At 47.9% G+C, this 17704-nt stretch overlaps 1 protein-coding gene and 1 long non-coding RNA gene across 5 annotated transcripts in view; one reads left to right on the top strand and one right to left on the bottom strand.

Annotated features, from left to right (window-relative positions):
- Positions 1 to 17704, top strand: part of LOC129022781 (uncharacterized) — an 87591-nt gene that overhangs the window by 30798 nt on the left and 39089 nt on the right. The window lies entirely within an intron of this gene.
- Positions 855 to 17704, bottom strand: part of CRYBB3 (crystallin beta B3) — a 30303-nt gene continuing 13453 nt past the window's right edge. The window contains exons 3-8 of one of the 2 annotated variants that reach the window (XM_054469007.1): positions 12921 to 13024; positions 11103 to 11182; positions 7596 to 7714; positions 4636 to 4768; positions 3131 to 3273; positions 855 to 1120 (exon numbers count right to left, since the gene is read on the bottom strand). In XM_054469007.1, coding sequence (XP_054324982.1) covers positions 952 to 1120; positions 3131 to 3273; positions 4636 to 4768; positions 7596 to 7714; positions 11103 to 11182; positions 12921 to 13024 — 748 coding nt within the window. In that variant the 3' untranslated portion in view covers positions 855 to 951. The remainder of the gene's footprint in view (positions 1121 to 3130; positions 3274 to 4635; positions 4769 to 7595; positions 7715 to 11102; positions 11183 to 12920; positions 13025 to 17704) is intronic. The other variant, XM_054469008.2, reaches the window with a different exon arrangement.

Raw genomic sequence — 17704 nt, 5'->3', positions numbered from 1 at the left:
GGCCGCACCCAGGAAGCGGATATTTGCACTACAAATTAACCAACAAAAGCTGAGTCTAAAGACAGAAGGCCTGCAGCATCTTGTTTCAGCCCCGTCGCAATCGCGTTAGGAAGGCACTATTTCTCTCCAATCTTCCTGAGAAGAAATATCAAAGCTCTGAAGGCAAAAGGACTTGCCTGAGCCTCTATCCTTGGCCAGTGCCCCAGAACAGCAGTGTAAACCAAGCCTTCATTCCCAGATCATTGCATCACCTTGAGCCTGGCTACAGCCAAGATCCTCACAGCTCAATAGTCTCTTCCTCATTGAAGTAGCTTAGAGGTTGCGTAGATTCTTCAATTACTAACAGTTGCCCCCAGCCATATGATGAATGAATGAACACACTCACAAACATGGCATTCTGACCTCTCCGGGCTGGAGTGGGGGTTTCAGGGTTCTTGGCTTCTCCTGCAGATCCAAAAAGACTCCCAGACTCAAGGAGATAACATGATAAGGTAAGATCGACGGGCAGTGGGTATGTTTTTAAGGGCTGGGGCACCCATCACATGCCCCTGAGAGTGACTGTGCTCAGCAACCAGCATGTAACAGGGAGCTCAGGAGCTCAACCAAGCCAGCCGCTCAGAGGCAAGGAAATTGCAAGTCAGGTGAAGAAACAAAGGCTCAGAGAGGTTGGGCACTGTGTCCAAGGTCACACAACTAAGCAGCTGCAGAACCGTAAGAATCAATAAGGGTTCTGTTGCCCTACTCCTAGCCCAGATACTTGCTGATTCTCATTTCTCTCTCACTGTCACTCTCTCTCTCTCTCTCTCACACACACACACACCAGCTGCCAGGGGAGATCAAAGACCCACAGCAGACAAGTTGCAAGTCACACTTTATTCACTCTCTGGGAGGTATGGAGGGTTCCTGGGCAGCAGACCTGGGTCCTGGGAAGGAGGCATGGTGGGGAGGGCACTAGTTGGAGGGGTGGAAGGCGCCACGTTGGTGCCACTGCATGTCACGGATACGGCGCACGGACTGCACCTGGGGGTGAGGGGCCCCAAAGTCGCTGCTGTCCTTGTAGTCTCCCTTCTCCAGCAGGTACTGCAGCCCACGGTAGCCAGGGTACTGGTAGCCAACCCACCTGCAGGGCCAGAGGTGAGGGGAGGGTGAACCAGTGGGACAGGAAGAGAAGTAGAGATAGACAGGCAAGAGGAGAGAGATAGAGCATCCATGAGCCACTAGGAAGGGTGAAGCCTCCCAACCATTGCCACTTCCTGGGGGTAAGCAGGACACACTTTCCACACCACCCTTCTAGCACTGAGCCTCTGCTTTCTTCCTTCTCTTGACAGGGAGCTCACTGCCTCCTGAAGCAAATTTTGACTGAAGGCCTGGTACTGGGGTCAGAGCAAGGGGGTGATATCTTAAGCTCACGGAAGCTTAGAATAAGCCAGGCCTTTGAACCATCTCCCTCCAGTCTTATCCCACCTCCAAGCCCAGTTGCAAGGTCAAAGAAGAGTTGGGGAAGGTTCCAGGGGCCTTCTGATGAAAGAGGTTCCACGGGCTACTTAATGAAAGTGCTGGTCTTCTCTCCAGAAAATGTCACACAGGCCTGGCCTGCAAGGACCTGCCTGGCCGGTCTCTGCGGACACCTCCAGCTCTACTTCGCATTCTTATGCTCCCACATCTCTGCATTCCAGCCACCATGGCCTTTGTAGAGTTTCTCAGACCTATCAGGCTCCCCCCATACACACACACACCACAGGGCCTTTGCACATGCTGCTCTCGTTGTCTGGGATGCTCTTCCTTGGCCTCTTTACCCCTGCAATTCCTACTGTTCCTTGAGATCTCAGCTCAAGAATCTTTTCTCCAAGGAAGTAGCTTAGATTCATGTGGATTCTTAAAGTATTAACAGTTGCCCCTTCTAGACTGCTGGCTACACAGGGCAGAAGCCAGATCTCTTTAATCTCCTTCACCCTGGGCACCTAACACAATGCCTGGCATATGGCAGCACTGACAGACTGAATGAATGAATGAATGAATGAATGAATGAGGGAATGAAGCGGAATAGGAGCACAGAACTTTGCACACTATTTTAGGAGTTTGACAAACCCCAAGAAGCCAGTATGTTTGGCTAAACTGGTTCTGTTGGGGGGAAACAGCCTTAATTCATAGCACTTGCTGATTTCTATGCTGTAAATGCACCCTGTGGCTGGTTTCAAGCTACCAATGATTAGCCAACCAGTTCACACAAATTCTGAAAATTTAAGAGTCGGTTCCAGGCTGGGCGAGGTGGTTCACGCCTGTAATCCCAGCATTTTGGGAGGCCGAGGCGGGCAGATCATGAGGTCAGGAGTTTGAGACTAGCCTGGCCAACATAGTGAAACCCCGTCTCTACTAAAAGTGCAAAAAATTAGCTGAGCTTGGTGGTGGGCACCTGTAATCCCAGCTACTTGGGAGGCTGAGGCAGAAGAATCGCTTGAACCGGGGAGGCAGATGTTGCAGTGAGCCGAGATCATTCCATTGCACTCCAGCCCAGGTGACAGTGCGAGACCCCATCTCAATTAAAAAAAGGTCAGTTCTTACAAGCTGGTATAAGCTGTTTCCAGCACACCGCTGCCCAAAGCTCATCTGTGGACCCCCATGGAATCCAAATTTTTTACCATGAGAAATCCCTCACTGCTGATGGCCAGGGTCGATGTGCCCAGGAACTTCAATTCAGTGGAAAATGACACCTCCTGTTCCCAAACTTAGGGACACACGCAGTCAAAGGCAGCATGGGCTGGTCCTCCTGCTTCTCACAGCTTTCGGACTACTCAACTCCTTCCTTCCCTCCTGCCTCAACCTAATCCTCCCTCTGCCTCAACTTGCCCCTCTGACATACATGTCTTGCTCACTGGGGCTGAGGTTAAGGCCAAGGTTTCTCCACTCCAAAGGCATACCATTTCCCCAAAGGCAGCTCTAGAAAGAAATTCAGGGGCTGTAAGCCACCTATGGGCAGAGAATTCCCATTTACTTTCCAGTGGGAAGCCAGAGGTCAGCAGAGCACACTGATGTGTGCAAGATCACCAGTGTGTACAGGGCAGAGCAGGACTTAGGACCCCAGAGTCTCAGTTCCTGGGGCAGGGTGAGCCAGGGCTGGCAATGCACTTACGTGCCACTCTGCACCCGCACAGATGACACCTTCTCCTGGTAACCATGGGCGTGGAAGCTGGGTACATCGTCATCTATGATTTCCATCTTCTTCCCGGTGAAGTTGGGGTTTTCATAGAGGATGATCTTGTGCTCTTGGCTGTCCTATTGGCAGAGGGTGGGGGGAAGTGAGTATGGGTGAGGGGGCCCAGGGTTGGCCTTCCCACCCCATGCTCATGCCCCAGAGTTGGGATCAGCATGTCCCACACATCACTCTTCCCAATGCACCCACTACGTGTCTATGAAAACTGCTGTTGGATCACAGCCATTTGCTAAGTTTCTACTGGGCCATTTTCATGTAACAGACACTCTGCAACACTTTGGGGAATGTTTGATTCTGAAATGTCATTTTTTCCTCAAGTTTCTCTTTTGTAAATGGTGGCTACGATCTACCTACCTACCCACATGTGAGCACCCACACATGCACACACGCACATGCACACCCACACATGCACGCACACACGCACACCCACACTTGCACACACACATATGCACACATATGCACACACACGTGCACACCCACACATGCACACACACACATGCACAGGCTAATGTGCCTCTAATAGGCACCTGAGATATTTTGATTTTTCTTCATTTCTACGTCTCTTCCCATCCTCCTGTTCCTATGACATTTTCCTTAGTTATCTCATCTAATCCTTTAAACATAAAACCCTTGTCCCTTAGACATAAAATCCTTTTATGCCATTTAGCTGGTGAGGAAAGTGAGGCACAGAGAGGTCAAATGACGTGCTCAAGGCCACACAGCTGGGAGCAGCACAGCCAACTTGGGAACCTGGGTCTGTGGGGTGCAAAGTCCAGTGTTCTCCAACTTTCCAGTAGGTCCTGGGAGGAGCTAGACTGGGCTTGGAGGGTTTGAGAGCGTCACTGAGCAGTGATGGGCCCTGTCACCTTCCCAAGAATTGACACACTCACACACTAGTAAGAATCAGGATCTCAGAAGCACTGAAAACTCACACTGGCACGAGTCTTGAAGAAGAGCTAAACCACCTTCTCCTCCAGCCCCAAACTCATAATTTCTTGTGGTATTTCTGATGGCTATTGGTTATTGAGCAATGACGGGAGTTGCCCAACCCTGGGGGGGCGGGTTGTGGGCACCAACCACATAAAATAGAATGTGAATAGTGCCCTCTGGAGCATTTCGTAGTCTTGTGAGTGGAGCCCCCTGGAGTTGCACAGTGTGACAGCCCTCAAGCTAATAAGCACATTGGAATCTCAGGACAGTAGATACCAATATGCCCATTTTACAGATGAAGAAACTGAGACTCAGGGAAGTAAAATGACTTTTGCAAGGTCACCCAGTGAGGAGGTTCCTCACCAATCAGAAGGGGCACAATGCTAGAGGGGTGGGCTCCTTCCTGGTCCCCAGACCTCTGGCTCCAAGGTGGCAGAGAGAGAAAGTAGGATGATGGGCAGAGAGAGGAAGTAGGATGATGGCAGGGGGCTCACCACTTTGATGGGCCTCAGGGAGCTGAGGGAGTCCGTCCTCCGGCTGCTGGTCCATGAGTCCCAGCGGGGGTACTCACCCTTCTCAAACACAAACTGCTCGCCCTTGCAGTTGGCCTGTTCATAGCCCACCCAGCTGCCATGGAGACAGAGAGAAAGGGGGCAGGTCAGTTCCACTCCAAGCTTCCTATGGCAGAATCCTGGGTACTGACGTTGACTCCTAGGGTTCACTCTTGCCGAGCCCGGCAAGATGTAATAGCCCCACACAAACCTTAGCACAGCAAATCCAAGTGCAAAATCCCCTCAGTTATCTACAACTCAGTGCTATGCTGCCTTTACCCACCTGGAACACAGTTAAGAAATAAGAAGGCAGCTTAAGTAACGGCCCAGCAACAAATACCAATATATAGACGCCATGCACTAAAGCCAATAGTATGCTGGTAAGTTAATAGCCAACTCTCAAAAAACAAAACAAAAATTAACACTCTTGATTCACAGCGTTTGCCAATTTCCATGGTGTAAATGCTCCTACTGTGGCAGATTTCAAGCTATCAATATGACACGGCTGCAAGTGGAGCTGGGAAGAGAGATGCACAGTCAGCCTTCACCACTGAGAACTGACTCTAGAACATCCCTATGCCCAAAGCCCCTCTCTTTGGATCTGTTTCTTCTCTTGTTCCTGTTGTTAGACTCTGCCCAAACTCTGTTTTTGTAGATCCACATTAGAAGAAAAATAGTACATTAAAGAGGAAGGGATGGCTTTCAGGTCGGGCATGGATAATAGAGGAAAGCAGAAAATAAGAGAAAGAAGGCACAAATCTCAAAATGATTAGCATTCTGGGACCAGCCAGTGCAGAGGCGAACATTTCAGCAATGTGTAATAATGTCTGTTCAGAGGAATGATTTAAGTCATTAACGAAAGAGGAGGTCGTGTTTATTGTCCTCTTTTGGAAGAGTAGTCTTGATCCAGCAATTCTACTTCAGGCAATGGGTCCTTAGAAAACAGTTGTCAAGGGGCTGGGTGCTGTGGCTCACACCTGTAATCCCAGCACTTTGGGAGGCCGAGGCGGGCGTATCACCTGAGGTCAGTAGCTCGAGATCATCCTGGCCAACATGGTGAAACTCCGTCTCTACTAAAAACACAAGAAGTTAGCCAGGCACAGTGGTGCATGCTTGTAATCCCAGCTACTCAGTAGTCTGAGGCAGGAGAATTGCTTGAACCCGGGAGGCGGAGGTTGCAGTGACTTGAGATCGTGCCATTGAACTCCAGCCTGGGTGACAAGTGCTACAACTCTGTCTCAACAAAACAAAACAAACAAACAAACAAAAACAGTTGTCAAGGGATCACAGATATCTGAATAAGGATGTTCATTGTGGCATTGTTTATAATATCCAGTAACTGAAAAACTTAAACATCCTACAATCAGGACCTGGATATGGCATATTCAATCATAGGCTGTTACAAAGCCATAGTAAGTAATGACATAGGATGTGGGTTCTCAAATGTAATTGGTGTAACTATCACTAGGTAAGCTTGTTAAATGCAGATTCCAGGCTCCAGAGCTAAGTTTGATTTAGTGGGGCTGAAGTGGGGCTCAAGAACCTCCATTTTAAAGCATCTCCCCTCTGTGAATCTGATGCTAATTTTCCTCAAACTACTTTGAAAAACACCAACATAAAATGCTATTTAATGACATGGAGAGAGTTTGTGCTACCTTGTAAAGTTTCCAAAGTCAGTAATAAAACATTATGTTTAGTATGATCCAAGTTTGATTTGATTATATATATATATATACAGAGAGAGAGAGAGAGAGAGAGAGAGAGAGAGAGAGAAATCCAAATTCATACCAAAATCTTAATAATGGTTACTTCTGAGTAGTGAATACAAGTCATATGGTTTTTTGCCTTAAACCGTATCTTCTTAGTTTTAAAATAAATGATAATTAATAAAAATACCAAATGTTATATTTTTAAAAAAAGAAAGCAGAAGAGTGTAAAATCTCTTTGGGAAATTTTTTTTCATCAAAATATTTGAAAAGGCAGCTGAAAATCAGATGTGGTGCTTAAACAGTCAAATCTCAGCTATCCAGAAAGGGATTATCTTGGATGCAACAGATTCCCTGAGCATGTCAGATGACCAAGGTTTGGCAGGGCCACTGCTTTAGCTGTGTTCTGCACATCTTCAGGTTCTGACCCATGAAGGGCCATGGAACTCTGCAAAATTCCCTGAGAACCTTGGGGTGTGGTATGGGTCACCTTAGGATCTCCAGCCATATCTGACTTACTGGCCACCAGTGGACATTCCTACATCCTGAGGCTTTTACAGAGAAGGAGTGACCAGAGAAGCTGTGGTTTTGTGTCCCAGACTCTCTGCAGGCTCACATAGGACTATGCTCAGCTACATCACATAAGGTGAGCCAACCATTCAGCTCCCCTTCTCTCTTGGATAGAGACCTGGCCCCCAAGTGTGCCAAAAAATCTGTAAAGACCCAGTATTGTCAGGATTCGGGAAGGGAGGAGTGGATGCAGAGCTGGAACATCCAGCCTTAAACCTCCCAGGAGTGAGGACACTCCTGGAGCCAGAGATTGGCAGTTGTAAAAGCTTCATGAGTCACTATGTCCGTCTTCCTGCCTTGAGGAAGTGGCTGACCTCTGTATCAGGCTTTCCACACAACCCTCTCCCTTCATCCCCAGAGTACATGGTTAACCTCATCCTACAGAGGAGAAAACTGAGGCTTAGAGGGGGAAGGTCCTGGTCCAACACCACACAACCTAGAAGTGGTAGAACCTGGATTTGAATCCAGCTCTATCTGACTGCAAAGCATGAATTATCTCCATAGGCTGCCAGACCCCAAAACTTGGTCCCCAGATTTGCAGACAGGAGCAAGGGTAGATTCCCCCACTCCACAACCTGATCACCTCACCCAAAGTCCCTGACCAGGAGAGGCCACCCAGGTACTTACGGTCCAGCCTGCACTAGGACAGAGCCTGCCTTCTCCACGCCAGTTTCCTTCAGGTTGGGGCAGGGCCCACTGAGCTCATGCGAGTGGCCTTGAAAGTTTTCCTGCTCAAAGATGATGATCTGCAACAGGAAATAAGACTCAGACTCTCATCATGATGAAGAGGAGTGAGAGCTGGGTGGTAGACGTGGGGAGGGAGCTCAGAGAACCCAAAGGATGCTGAAGGGTTCACCTCCAGAGTGACAAATCAAACATAAAATCAAACAGCCCTGGCTCTGGCTATAAGCAGCCGTGGGACCTTGAGCCTGCATTTCTCCTCTCTGAGCGTCAGTCTCCCCATCTGTAAAATGGGAAATAAAGGCAGAACCTAGGCCAGGTGTGGTGGGCTCACCTCTGTAATCCCAGCATTTTGGGAGGCTGAGGTGGGAGGATTGCTTGAGCCCAAGAGTTCCAGACCAGCCTGGGCAAGATGGCAAGACCCCACTTCTAATTTTTTCAACAAAGACAGAAACTGCCTTGTGATATTGTTTGTTAGAAGGATTCAGGGGAGCATAATGGTTAGCACACAGTATTTGCTCTGCTTGTGGGAGAACTAATTATGACATAATTAAGACATAATTATGTTAATTAAGAGATATGGTACAGATTCCAGTAAGTGGCAGAGCTGAAATTGGAGCCCAGGCTTGTCTGATGCAGCTGAAATGGAAGCAGCACATTGCAAACCCTAACACTCAACCCTAATATTCTCATCAGCCCAAGGGAGGGGGCTCATGGGATCCCCATCAGGGAAACTGAAGCTCTGCAAAGTGAAGGGACCCACCCAACATCCCACATCCAAGCATTAACCATGAGGCTAACTGCCACCTTTCATGGTTCCAGTGAGTTTTTTTTTGTTTGTTTGTTTGAGACAGAGTCTTGCTCTGTTGTCCAGGCTGGAGTGCAGTGGCGTGATCTCGGCTCACTGCAAGCTCCGCCTCCCGAGTTCACGCCATTCTCCTGCCTCAGCCTCCTGAGTAGCTGGGAATACAGGCGCCCGCCACTACACCCGGCTAATTTTTTTGTATTTTTTTAGTAGAGACGGGGTTTCACCATGTTAGCCAGGATGGTCTCGATCTCCTGACCTCGTGATCCGCCTGCCTTGGCCTCCCAAAGTGCTGGGATTACAGGTGTGAGCCACTGCGCCCGGCCTCCAGTGAGAATTTTGGAGGCAGAGTTTTTCCAGCCACATTTCCCCAGCAAACTGCCCCTGGATGAAAAGATGGGCTCAGGTCAGCACACACTCAGTCGGGGCAGCTACAGAATCGACACGGTTAGCACAGGCTGGATAAACATAGCCCTCTCTCCCAGGCCTGGGATTAGCCACACAAAGAAAGGGAAAGGCACAGGGCTTAGAGGCGAATTCCACGGGCTCAATCTAGCCTTTACATTCAGTGACCCAGCCTTTTACGGTCACTGACTCAGCCAGAGATAGGGTCAGGAGACAAGGGCTCCAGTGTGTCCTCTGTTACATCCAGTTGTACAAACCTAAAAAGCAATTCAATACTCTGGGCCTCAGCTCCCTCATCTGTAAAATGGGGACTCAAGAATGTGGAAGTTCGGGGCTAGAGTTTATTATTACCCTGGCCTGGGAGACCAGGGCTTGTGGGTGGTTAGCACATAGTATTTGCGCTGCTTGTGGGAGACATGATTATGTTAATTAAAAGACATGCTACAGATCCCACGTGAATAAGTGGAAGAGCTGAAATTGAAGCCCAGACTTGTCTGATGCAGCTGAAATTGAAGCAGCACTTTGCAGACTCTAATCTGTGCACATAACACTGGGATCTTGATCAAATGCCGTTTCTGAGGTAGCAGGCCTGGGGTACCCACCTGAATAGGGGTAGGCAGTTTCTCCATGCATTTGAAAGCCCAGAAGCTCAGAGGACCCAGGAGCTCAATAGCATTGTTATTAATCAGTAGAGTAGAGGGCAAAATTTTACAAATTATCCAATCCTTTAAGCCTGCACTGTCCCACACAGCAGCCATTAGTAACATATGGCTACTGAGCACGTGTAATTAGTCCATATTATTACTTATACTGTGCTATAAGTGTAACATACACATATTTTGAAAATTCAGAATGGAAAAAATAATGTAAAATATCTGCCTAATAATTCTTATATTGATTATGCATTAACATGCTCATCTTTTGGATATATTGGGTTCCATGAAAATTAATTTCACCTATTTCTTTTTACTTTCTATGATGTGGCTACTAGAAAATTTTGCATTACCTATGTGGCTGACATTATAGGTCTAGTGGACAGAGCTTGTTGCTTTTTTCCAAACTCACCCAGCTCATTCCCATCTCAGTCTTTGCACCTGCTGTTCCTTTTGTCTGGATGCTCTCATCAACCCTCACCCCCATTTTTCATTTTTCTGTGGAGATGGGATCTCACTGTGTTGCCCAGGCTGGCCTCAAACTTTTGGGTTCAAACAGTCCTCCCGCCTCGGCCTCGCAAAGGCACCCCCAATTTTTATATGGCCGCTTCCTCACTTGACCCAGGTGTCTGCTCAAAGTCACCTCCTCAGAGAGGCCCTTCTGGACCACCTAAGCTAACACAACCATTGCGACTCTCAGGAGCCCCTTCCCCTAGTTTACAATTGTTTGTAGCACTTCTCACTACTGGAAATAATATATTCATTTATTTATTGTCTGTCCTTCTTCTGGAAAGTAAGCCTCAAAAGGGACAGATTGGGGTGAGCAGGTGAGGGACTGCATCTGCTCAGGCTTCCCTGGCCCAGGAGGCACCGAGTCAGACAAAGGGGCCATTCCTGAAGGAACCTGTGCCCGGGGCTACCAAAGCAGGGAGGCACAGGAGGGCAGTCAGGTGGGCACTCCTCGATAGAGGTTTGAGGGCAGACTGGGTGTGACAAGCCTCTGACGTTGGGATAAGATCCTGCCGCCCTTGGACGGGCAGGTGGATGAGAAATCAAAGAACGCATTATTTGCTGGCGTTAGGTGGATGCGCACCCCGGGCTGGCTGTTAGGCTGAACCTGGTTTGTTTGGCTCTCACAACTTCCCTATACAATAAATCTGACTCCTCCTTTTACAAAGATGGAACTGAGGCTCAGAGGGATCAAATAATTGGCCCGGGTCACACAGCAGGTGCAAAGCCAGGACTCACACCCACCTTCCGTCTACTAATCCCATCTCTGACAGAATGAGGGTCTACTCCAGTTTCAGGGAGCCCTGTGGACAATAGGGTATGGCAAAACAGGTAAGGGAGAGAGAAACTGAAGCCTCCAAAGCCAGAGGCTGATACTGGGAATCCCAGCATGCCAGCTATGGGCTGGGAAGGGACTTTCAGAATCAGCCCCAACTGTATGGGTAGAGGAGACTGAGTCCCAGAGAGGGGCAGGGGCGGAGAGGGGGTACCCATGAAGAAAGATGCCAAGCCGATTTTACAGAAGGGCAACTAAGTCTGGGAGAGGAGCATTGCACGCCCCTTCCTCTGAGAGGTACCCACCTTGGGGTTGAGGGACTGTGGCTTGCCCGCCTGGGTCTGGTGGTCTGAGGCCATGGTGGACTGTCCTGTGCAGGAATGACCTGGAAGACATGGGAAGCAGCAGTGAGGACCCGGAGGGGCCACTGGCTTTTTCACTCTGTGGGGCCTTGACACTACTCGCCTCTGGCCCCAAACATTTTCTTTTCCCCCTGGTTTCAGGCCGTCCCAGAGCTGTGGGGTCCATAAGCAGCTACTTCAACTTCTGTCCTTAGCTTCATTTATTTCTATCCAGGCCAGCTCCAGGAGGAGGGAAAAACGAGGTCTACTCAAAGAAAAAGAGCAATAATAAACTAGAGCTTAAATGAGGTCCCAAGTGGGTCCCTAACACTCAACCCCAGACAATGGATACCACACAGAATATAGAACAGTCAATCCCAGAACTTCTGCCTTTATGCAGAAATTTCTTAAATAAAATTGTGTGGAACAAACAAAACCTATGCATTGGCTGTATTTGGTGGTGTGGTGGTGCCCAGTTTAGGAACTCACAAAGTTCCCTGTTCCCCTACTCCTTCTCCCACCCTCTCCCTGGGACTCCTCTCCCCATCCCAGTACTTAGATTTCTCTTCTCTGCCACTGGTTTTACTCCCCCATTAGTGAAATCGTCTGATACGGAACCCACATTACAAGAAAGGGAAGAAATGGGAGCAAAGGTAGAAATCCAGGCACTGTGGCAGGCAGTAGGGTAGACCTGCCTTAGCTAGTGAGAACATCAGAAAAGTCTGGAAAATTGTCAGCCTCTTCCCCTTTCCTGCAGGAGGGGTGGTCAAACCAGGCTGTGTTTCCCCAGGGGTAAGAGAGGAAGCCTGGCCTCCCTCTTCAGAGATAACGCCAGCTTCCAGAAGCCCCTTCCACATGAAAGGCCAATACTGGATGTTTCCCAGGAGGAAGAAATGCAGTTAAGCACCTTGGCAGCCAAACCTACTGCTCTCCCGCAAGAAACCAGCCCTCTGGGCTTGTCAGAGTGCCTGAGGTCCTGCCATATCGCTTCCCAATCCTGAGTGTTCACAGACTGAAGGAGCTCAGTTGGTCCAGTTCAGGAGCAATCTCTGCTGCCTGCCAGAATTGAGACTCTGGGCAGGTCTCATCCTCTCCCTATGCCTCAACTTCCTGTTCTATAAAATGGGGACAGTAATGATGTCTAATAATACCTGTGAACAGGTTGTGAGGATGCAATTATGTAATGTATAAAACCGGAAGCACTTGGCCGTGGTCCCAGAACACACTCAGCATGCAGCAAATGGCAGCAGTTGTGGCATTATTAGAGTCATTTCTACCACGCGTTAGTGGCATTGAAATCACCTGCTGCTGGGACCTGTCACATACCTGAGGCTGCATCCTATCCCCTAGCACTCCCGGAGGCTAGGCACAGAGTGGGTGTCCCATAATTGCAGATGTGGAGGAAAACTGACTCACCCACCTAGAAACAATGCTGAACTGTCACTGGTTTGATTCTTGCAAAACCCTCAGTTACATTCTCCTTCTCAGCAACTGGCGAAACAAGGATGCTGATAGTCTGTTTAATATTAATAATAAAGAACACTGTCCCGATGCCCACTGTGTGCCAGGCACTGTGCTGGATGATCCACCTAACTTCTCTTGAATCCTTACAATAAAGAAGACTTTTTAACCCCCTTCCCAGTTACCAGAAAAGAAAACTGAGGCTAACAGCATTGAAGTCTCTGCCCAAAGTCACTTGTCAGAATCCGGGAGCTCCCATGCTTGCTGACAGGGGTGAGGATGAGAGAAAGAAGGGAAGACAAGCAAGAGAGGCAATCTTACCAGTGACACCAGCCCCTGTGAGTGCCGTGAAGCTCAGCCAGAGGGAGGTGGCATTTATACCTTCCCCAGAAGTGCCGGTGCCAAGATGAGTGACCGCTGTGTTCCTGCGAAAAGCAGGGTGAGAATGCTGGATTAAGCTCTCACCAAAGCTCTGGTCAGCAAATGCCCACAGACATTGTGTCTCTGCACAATAATGTCATTAGCTTTCAGATTCGGCCACGCCAGGGCAGTCAGGCGGCTGGGCAAGGAGATGCCCGCTTTGCATGCATCAGCCGTCCGGCTGCCAGGGCCGGGGGCACACTGGGTTCACTGGTACGGTCAGTCAGGCCCTGAGGCATGGCAGACAGAGGAACATCTCAGTGGTCCTGGGGAAGAACAAGTAAAGAAGGGTGGTTTTGGCAGAGTCTGGGCTTCATTCATCTACCCATTTATTCATTCAACAAATATTTGTCGGGCGTCTACTTGGTGACAATCTCTGTTCTAGGGGAGTGTCAGGAAGAGGACCTACCCCAGCCCAGGCCATTCAGAAAAGCTCCTGGGAGGTAGCGCATCCCTCAGGGATGGAGAAGAGGAAGCCTGGGAACAGGGTGGGGGGACAGTTCCAAACAGAAAGGGTCCATATACAAGGAACCAGCATGGTGTATTTCAAGAAGACCTGAAAACAGGTTAACAAAGCTAAAGCATGACATGTGACAAATAGGGACTGTGCCAGGTGGCCAAGTTGGGCAGGGCCTGATGTTCCAGGGCCAGGGAGGCCAATTATGGAGAGTGCATTTTATTCTCAAGGCCCCTGGCTGTTTCTCTTTCTTTTCTTTCTTTCTTCTTTCTCCCTTCCTTCCTTCCTTCCTTTCTTCTTTCATCTTTTCTTTCCTTCCTTCTTTTTCTTTTTCTTTCTTTCCTTTCTCTTTCTTTCTTTCCTTCTTTCTTTTCTTTCTTTCTTTCTTACCTTTCTTTCTTTCTTTCTTTCTTTCTTTCCTTCTTTCTTTCTTGATGGAATCTCACTCTGTCTCCCAGGCTGGAGTGCAGTGGTGTGATCTCGGCTCACTGCAACCTCTGCCTCCCAGGTTTAAGCGATTCTCCTGCCTCAGCCTCCCTAGTAGCTGGGACTACAGGTGTGCGCCACCAGGTCCAGCTAAATTTTTTTTTTTTGTATTTTATTAGAGACAGGGTTTCGACATGTTGCCCAGGGTGGTCTTGAACTCCTGAGCTCAGGCAATCCATCCGCCTTGGCCTCCTGAAGTGCTGGGATTCCAGGCATGAGCCACTGCACCCAGCCTGTTTCTTAACCACCGTCCTAGAGTGAGGCGCTCTTAGATCCCTACCACTGGCCCCATCGCTGCCACTTGGGTTCCCAGCTTTTACTCACATTTCTTTTTTTTTTTTTTTGAGACGGAGTCTTGCTCTGTCGCCCAGGCTGGAGTGCAGTGGCATGATCTTGGCTCACTGCAAGCTCTGCCTCCCGGGTTCACGCCATTCTCCTGCCTCAGCCTCCCAAGTAGCTGGGACTACAGGCACCCACCACCACGCCTGGCTAATTTTTTGTATTTTTAGTAGAGACGGGGTTTCACTGTGTTAGCAAGGATGGTCTTGATCTCCTGACCTCATGATCTGCCCGCCTCAGCCTCCCAAAGTGCTGGGATTACCGGCGTGCGCCACCGCGCTCGGCCTTTACTCATGTTTCTTTAGTGCACACACCTTCCTTGCAGCCCAGGCTGTCTTGATCCAATCTGAGGCTTGGAGACTGGGTCAAATATACCTGCTTTCCCCTGTCTCTCATTTTCTTAATGCACATACACATGCACACACATGCACACACACTACGCACACATGCCCCAGCCCCCTAGCTGGGCTGTTCCTTTTGCAGCACTCATCACCACCCAACATTCTGTTACTCATTTATTTTCTGTCTTTCCAATGAGAAGATAAGCACCACAAAAGAAAAGAAGTTGTCCCCCTGGTTTACCATGGTATTTCCAGAGCCCAGTGCCTGACGCATAATAGGTACTTGTTTTAAAATCCCAGGGCTGGCCAGGCACAGTGGCTAACGCCTGTAATCCCAGCACTTTGGGAGGCCAAGCTGGGCGGATCACCTGAGGTTGGGAGTTCGAGACCAGCCTGAGCAACATGGAGAAACCCCGTCTCTACTAAAAATACAAAATTAGCTGGGCATGGTGGCGCATGCCTGTAATCCCAGCTACTTGGGAGGCTGAGGCAGGAGAATCGCTTGAACCCGCGAGGCAGAGGATGCAGTGAGCCGGGATCATGGCATTACACTCCAACCTGGGCAACAAGAGTGAAACTCTGTCTCAAAGAAAATAAATAAATTAAAAAAATAAAATCAATCCCAGGGCTGCTATAATAAAGTGTCACAAACTGAGTGGCTTAAAAACAACAGAAATTGGGAATGTAAAATGGTGTTGCCACTATGGAAAACAGTGTGACTGTCTCAAAAAAAAAAAAAATCCAACATAGAATTACCATATGAGCCAGCCATTCCACTTCTGCGCACGTGCCCCAAAGAATTGAAAGCAGGGAATTGAAGAGATATTTACACACCCATGTTCATAGCAGCATTATTCACAATAGCCGAAAGATGGAAACCACCCAAATGTCCATCAACGGATGAATGGATAAACACTATGTGGTCTATCCATACAATGGAATATTATTCAGCCTTAAAAAGAAAGGAAATTCTGACTCCAACATGATGAGGTTTGAAAATGTTATGCAAAGTGAAATAAACCAGACACAAAAGGACAAATATTGTATGATTCCACTTACATAAGTTACCTAGGGTAGGCAAATTCATGGAGACTGGGATTAGAATAGAGGTTACCGGGGGCTGGGAGGAGCAGGGAATGGGGAGTTATTGTTTAATGGGTACAGAGTTTCTGTTTGGGATGATGAAAAAGCTGGGGATGGATAGTGGTGATGGTCCCATAACAATGCCACTGAACTGTACTCTTAAAAATGGTTAATTTTATGTTATGCAGTATTTTACCACAAAAATATCCAGAAAAAAAACCCCAGAAGTTTATTGTTGTGTAATTCTGGAGGCTGGAAGTCTGACATCAAGCTGTCAGCAGGGCCATGCCTACTCCAGGGGTTCTAGGTGAGGGTCCTTCCTTGTCTCTCCCAGCCCTTTGTGTTTGCCGGTAATTGTTGGTGTTCTTTGGATGGGAGTTGCATCACTTTAATCACGTGACTGTCTTCTCCCTGTATCTTCACATCATCTTCCCTTAGTGCATGGCTGATTCTATGTCTAAATTTCTGCTTTTATAAGGATACCAGTCATGTTGGCTTAGGTGACTTCATTAGGTAACTTCACCCTGATGACTGTGTTTTAAATTGATTCCTTCTGTAAAGACCCTATTTCCAAATAGAAGGTCACATTCTGAGGTACTGGGGGTTAGGACTTTGGAATATCTTTTATGGACATAGGTCAGCCCATAATAGACCTCAGTTAATATTTGTTGAATAAATGAATGGATTCAAGACCTGGCTGTGTCCTATAAATAAGAAAGAATTCCTAACATTTCGATTGTATGAGAGCTTGACATGAGTCAGGCACTGTCCATACTCATCTTTTTTTAATCCTCCCCACAAACTCAAGACATAAGTATTGTATTTATTGATCATTCCATTTTATAAAAGAGAAAATTGAGGCTCAGAGAGACTAAGCCACTTGCCCAAATTTGCACAGCCAGTGAGTAGTAGGACTAGGCTTTATGGATTAAGCCTGAAACTGTCTGGTTTCATGAATTCAATCCTCACAACCATCTTTGAAGTAGGTATTATTAATGTCCCCTAATACAGATTAGGAAGCCAAGGCTCATAGAGCTTAAGTAATTTGTTCGAGGTCACACAGCCAGGAAGTGGTAGGACCAGTGCTTGAACTTACATCAGTCTGACTTCAAGATAAACACTCTTAACTTTTAAACTATAAAGCTTCCTACTGAGCTCTGGGAATTTAGTGAAGTTTTTCTCCTCCAGGCCTCAATTTCCCCATCAGAAATGAGGTCCTTGGTGCCAAGACCAGCTCAGTCAGGGAGACCCTAATGTAGCGACGCTAGAGGAATTAAAGACACACACACAGAAATATAGAGGTGTGGAATGGGAAATCAGGGGTCTCATAGCCTTCAGAGCTGAGAGCCTCGAACAGAGATTTACCCACGTATTTATTAACAGCAAGCCAGTGATAAGCATTGTTTCTATAGATTATAGATTAATTAAAAGTATTCCTTATGGGAAACAAACGGATGGGCTGAAATAAAGGGATGGGTCTGGCTAGTTATCTGCAGCAGGAGCATATCCTTAAGGCACAGATCGCTCATGTTATTGTTTGTGTTTTAAGAACGCCTTTAAGTGATTTTCCGCCCTGGGTGGGCCAGGTGTTCCTTGCCCTCATTTCAGTAAACCCACAACCTTCCAGCGTGGGCGTCATGGCCATCACAAACATGTCACAGTGCTGCAGAGATTTTGTTTATGGCCAGTTTTGGGGCCAGTTTATGGCCAGATTTTGGGGGGCCTGTTCCCAACACTTGGTCCCTGTACCATGTATTAGGTTTGTGCAAAAGTAATCATGGGTTTTGGCATTACTTTTGATGGCAAAAACCACAATTACTTTTGCACCAACCTGTTATTGAGGAAGCAGTCAGGGTTTTCACTGGCTGATAGAAGTGGTAAAACATGCTAGGGAGATGTTTGATTATTATTCCTATTTTTACAGATAGGCAAAGTGAGGCTCAGAGAGGAGACTTTCTTGCCCAAAGGCTCACAGCCAC

The sequence above is a fragment of the Pongo pygmaeus genome, chromosome 23, assembly GCF_028885625.2.
Source record: "Pongo pygmaeus isolate AG05252 chromosome 23, NHGRI_mPonPyg2-v2.0_pri, whole genome shotgun sequence".
Classification (NCBI taxonomy): Eukaryota; Metazoa; Chordata; class Mammalia; order Primates; family Hominidae; genus Pongo; species Pongo pygmaeus.
Note: the sequence above shows the minus strand (reverse complement) of the source record. Positions and strands in the feature narration are given on the sequence as shown.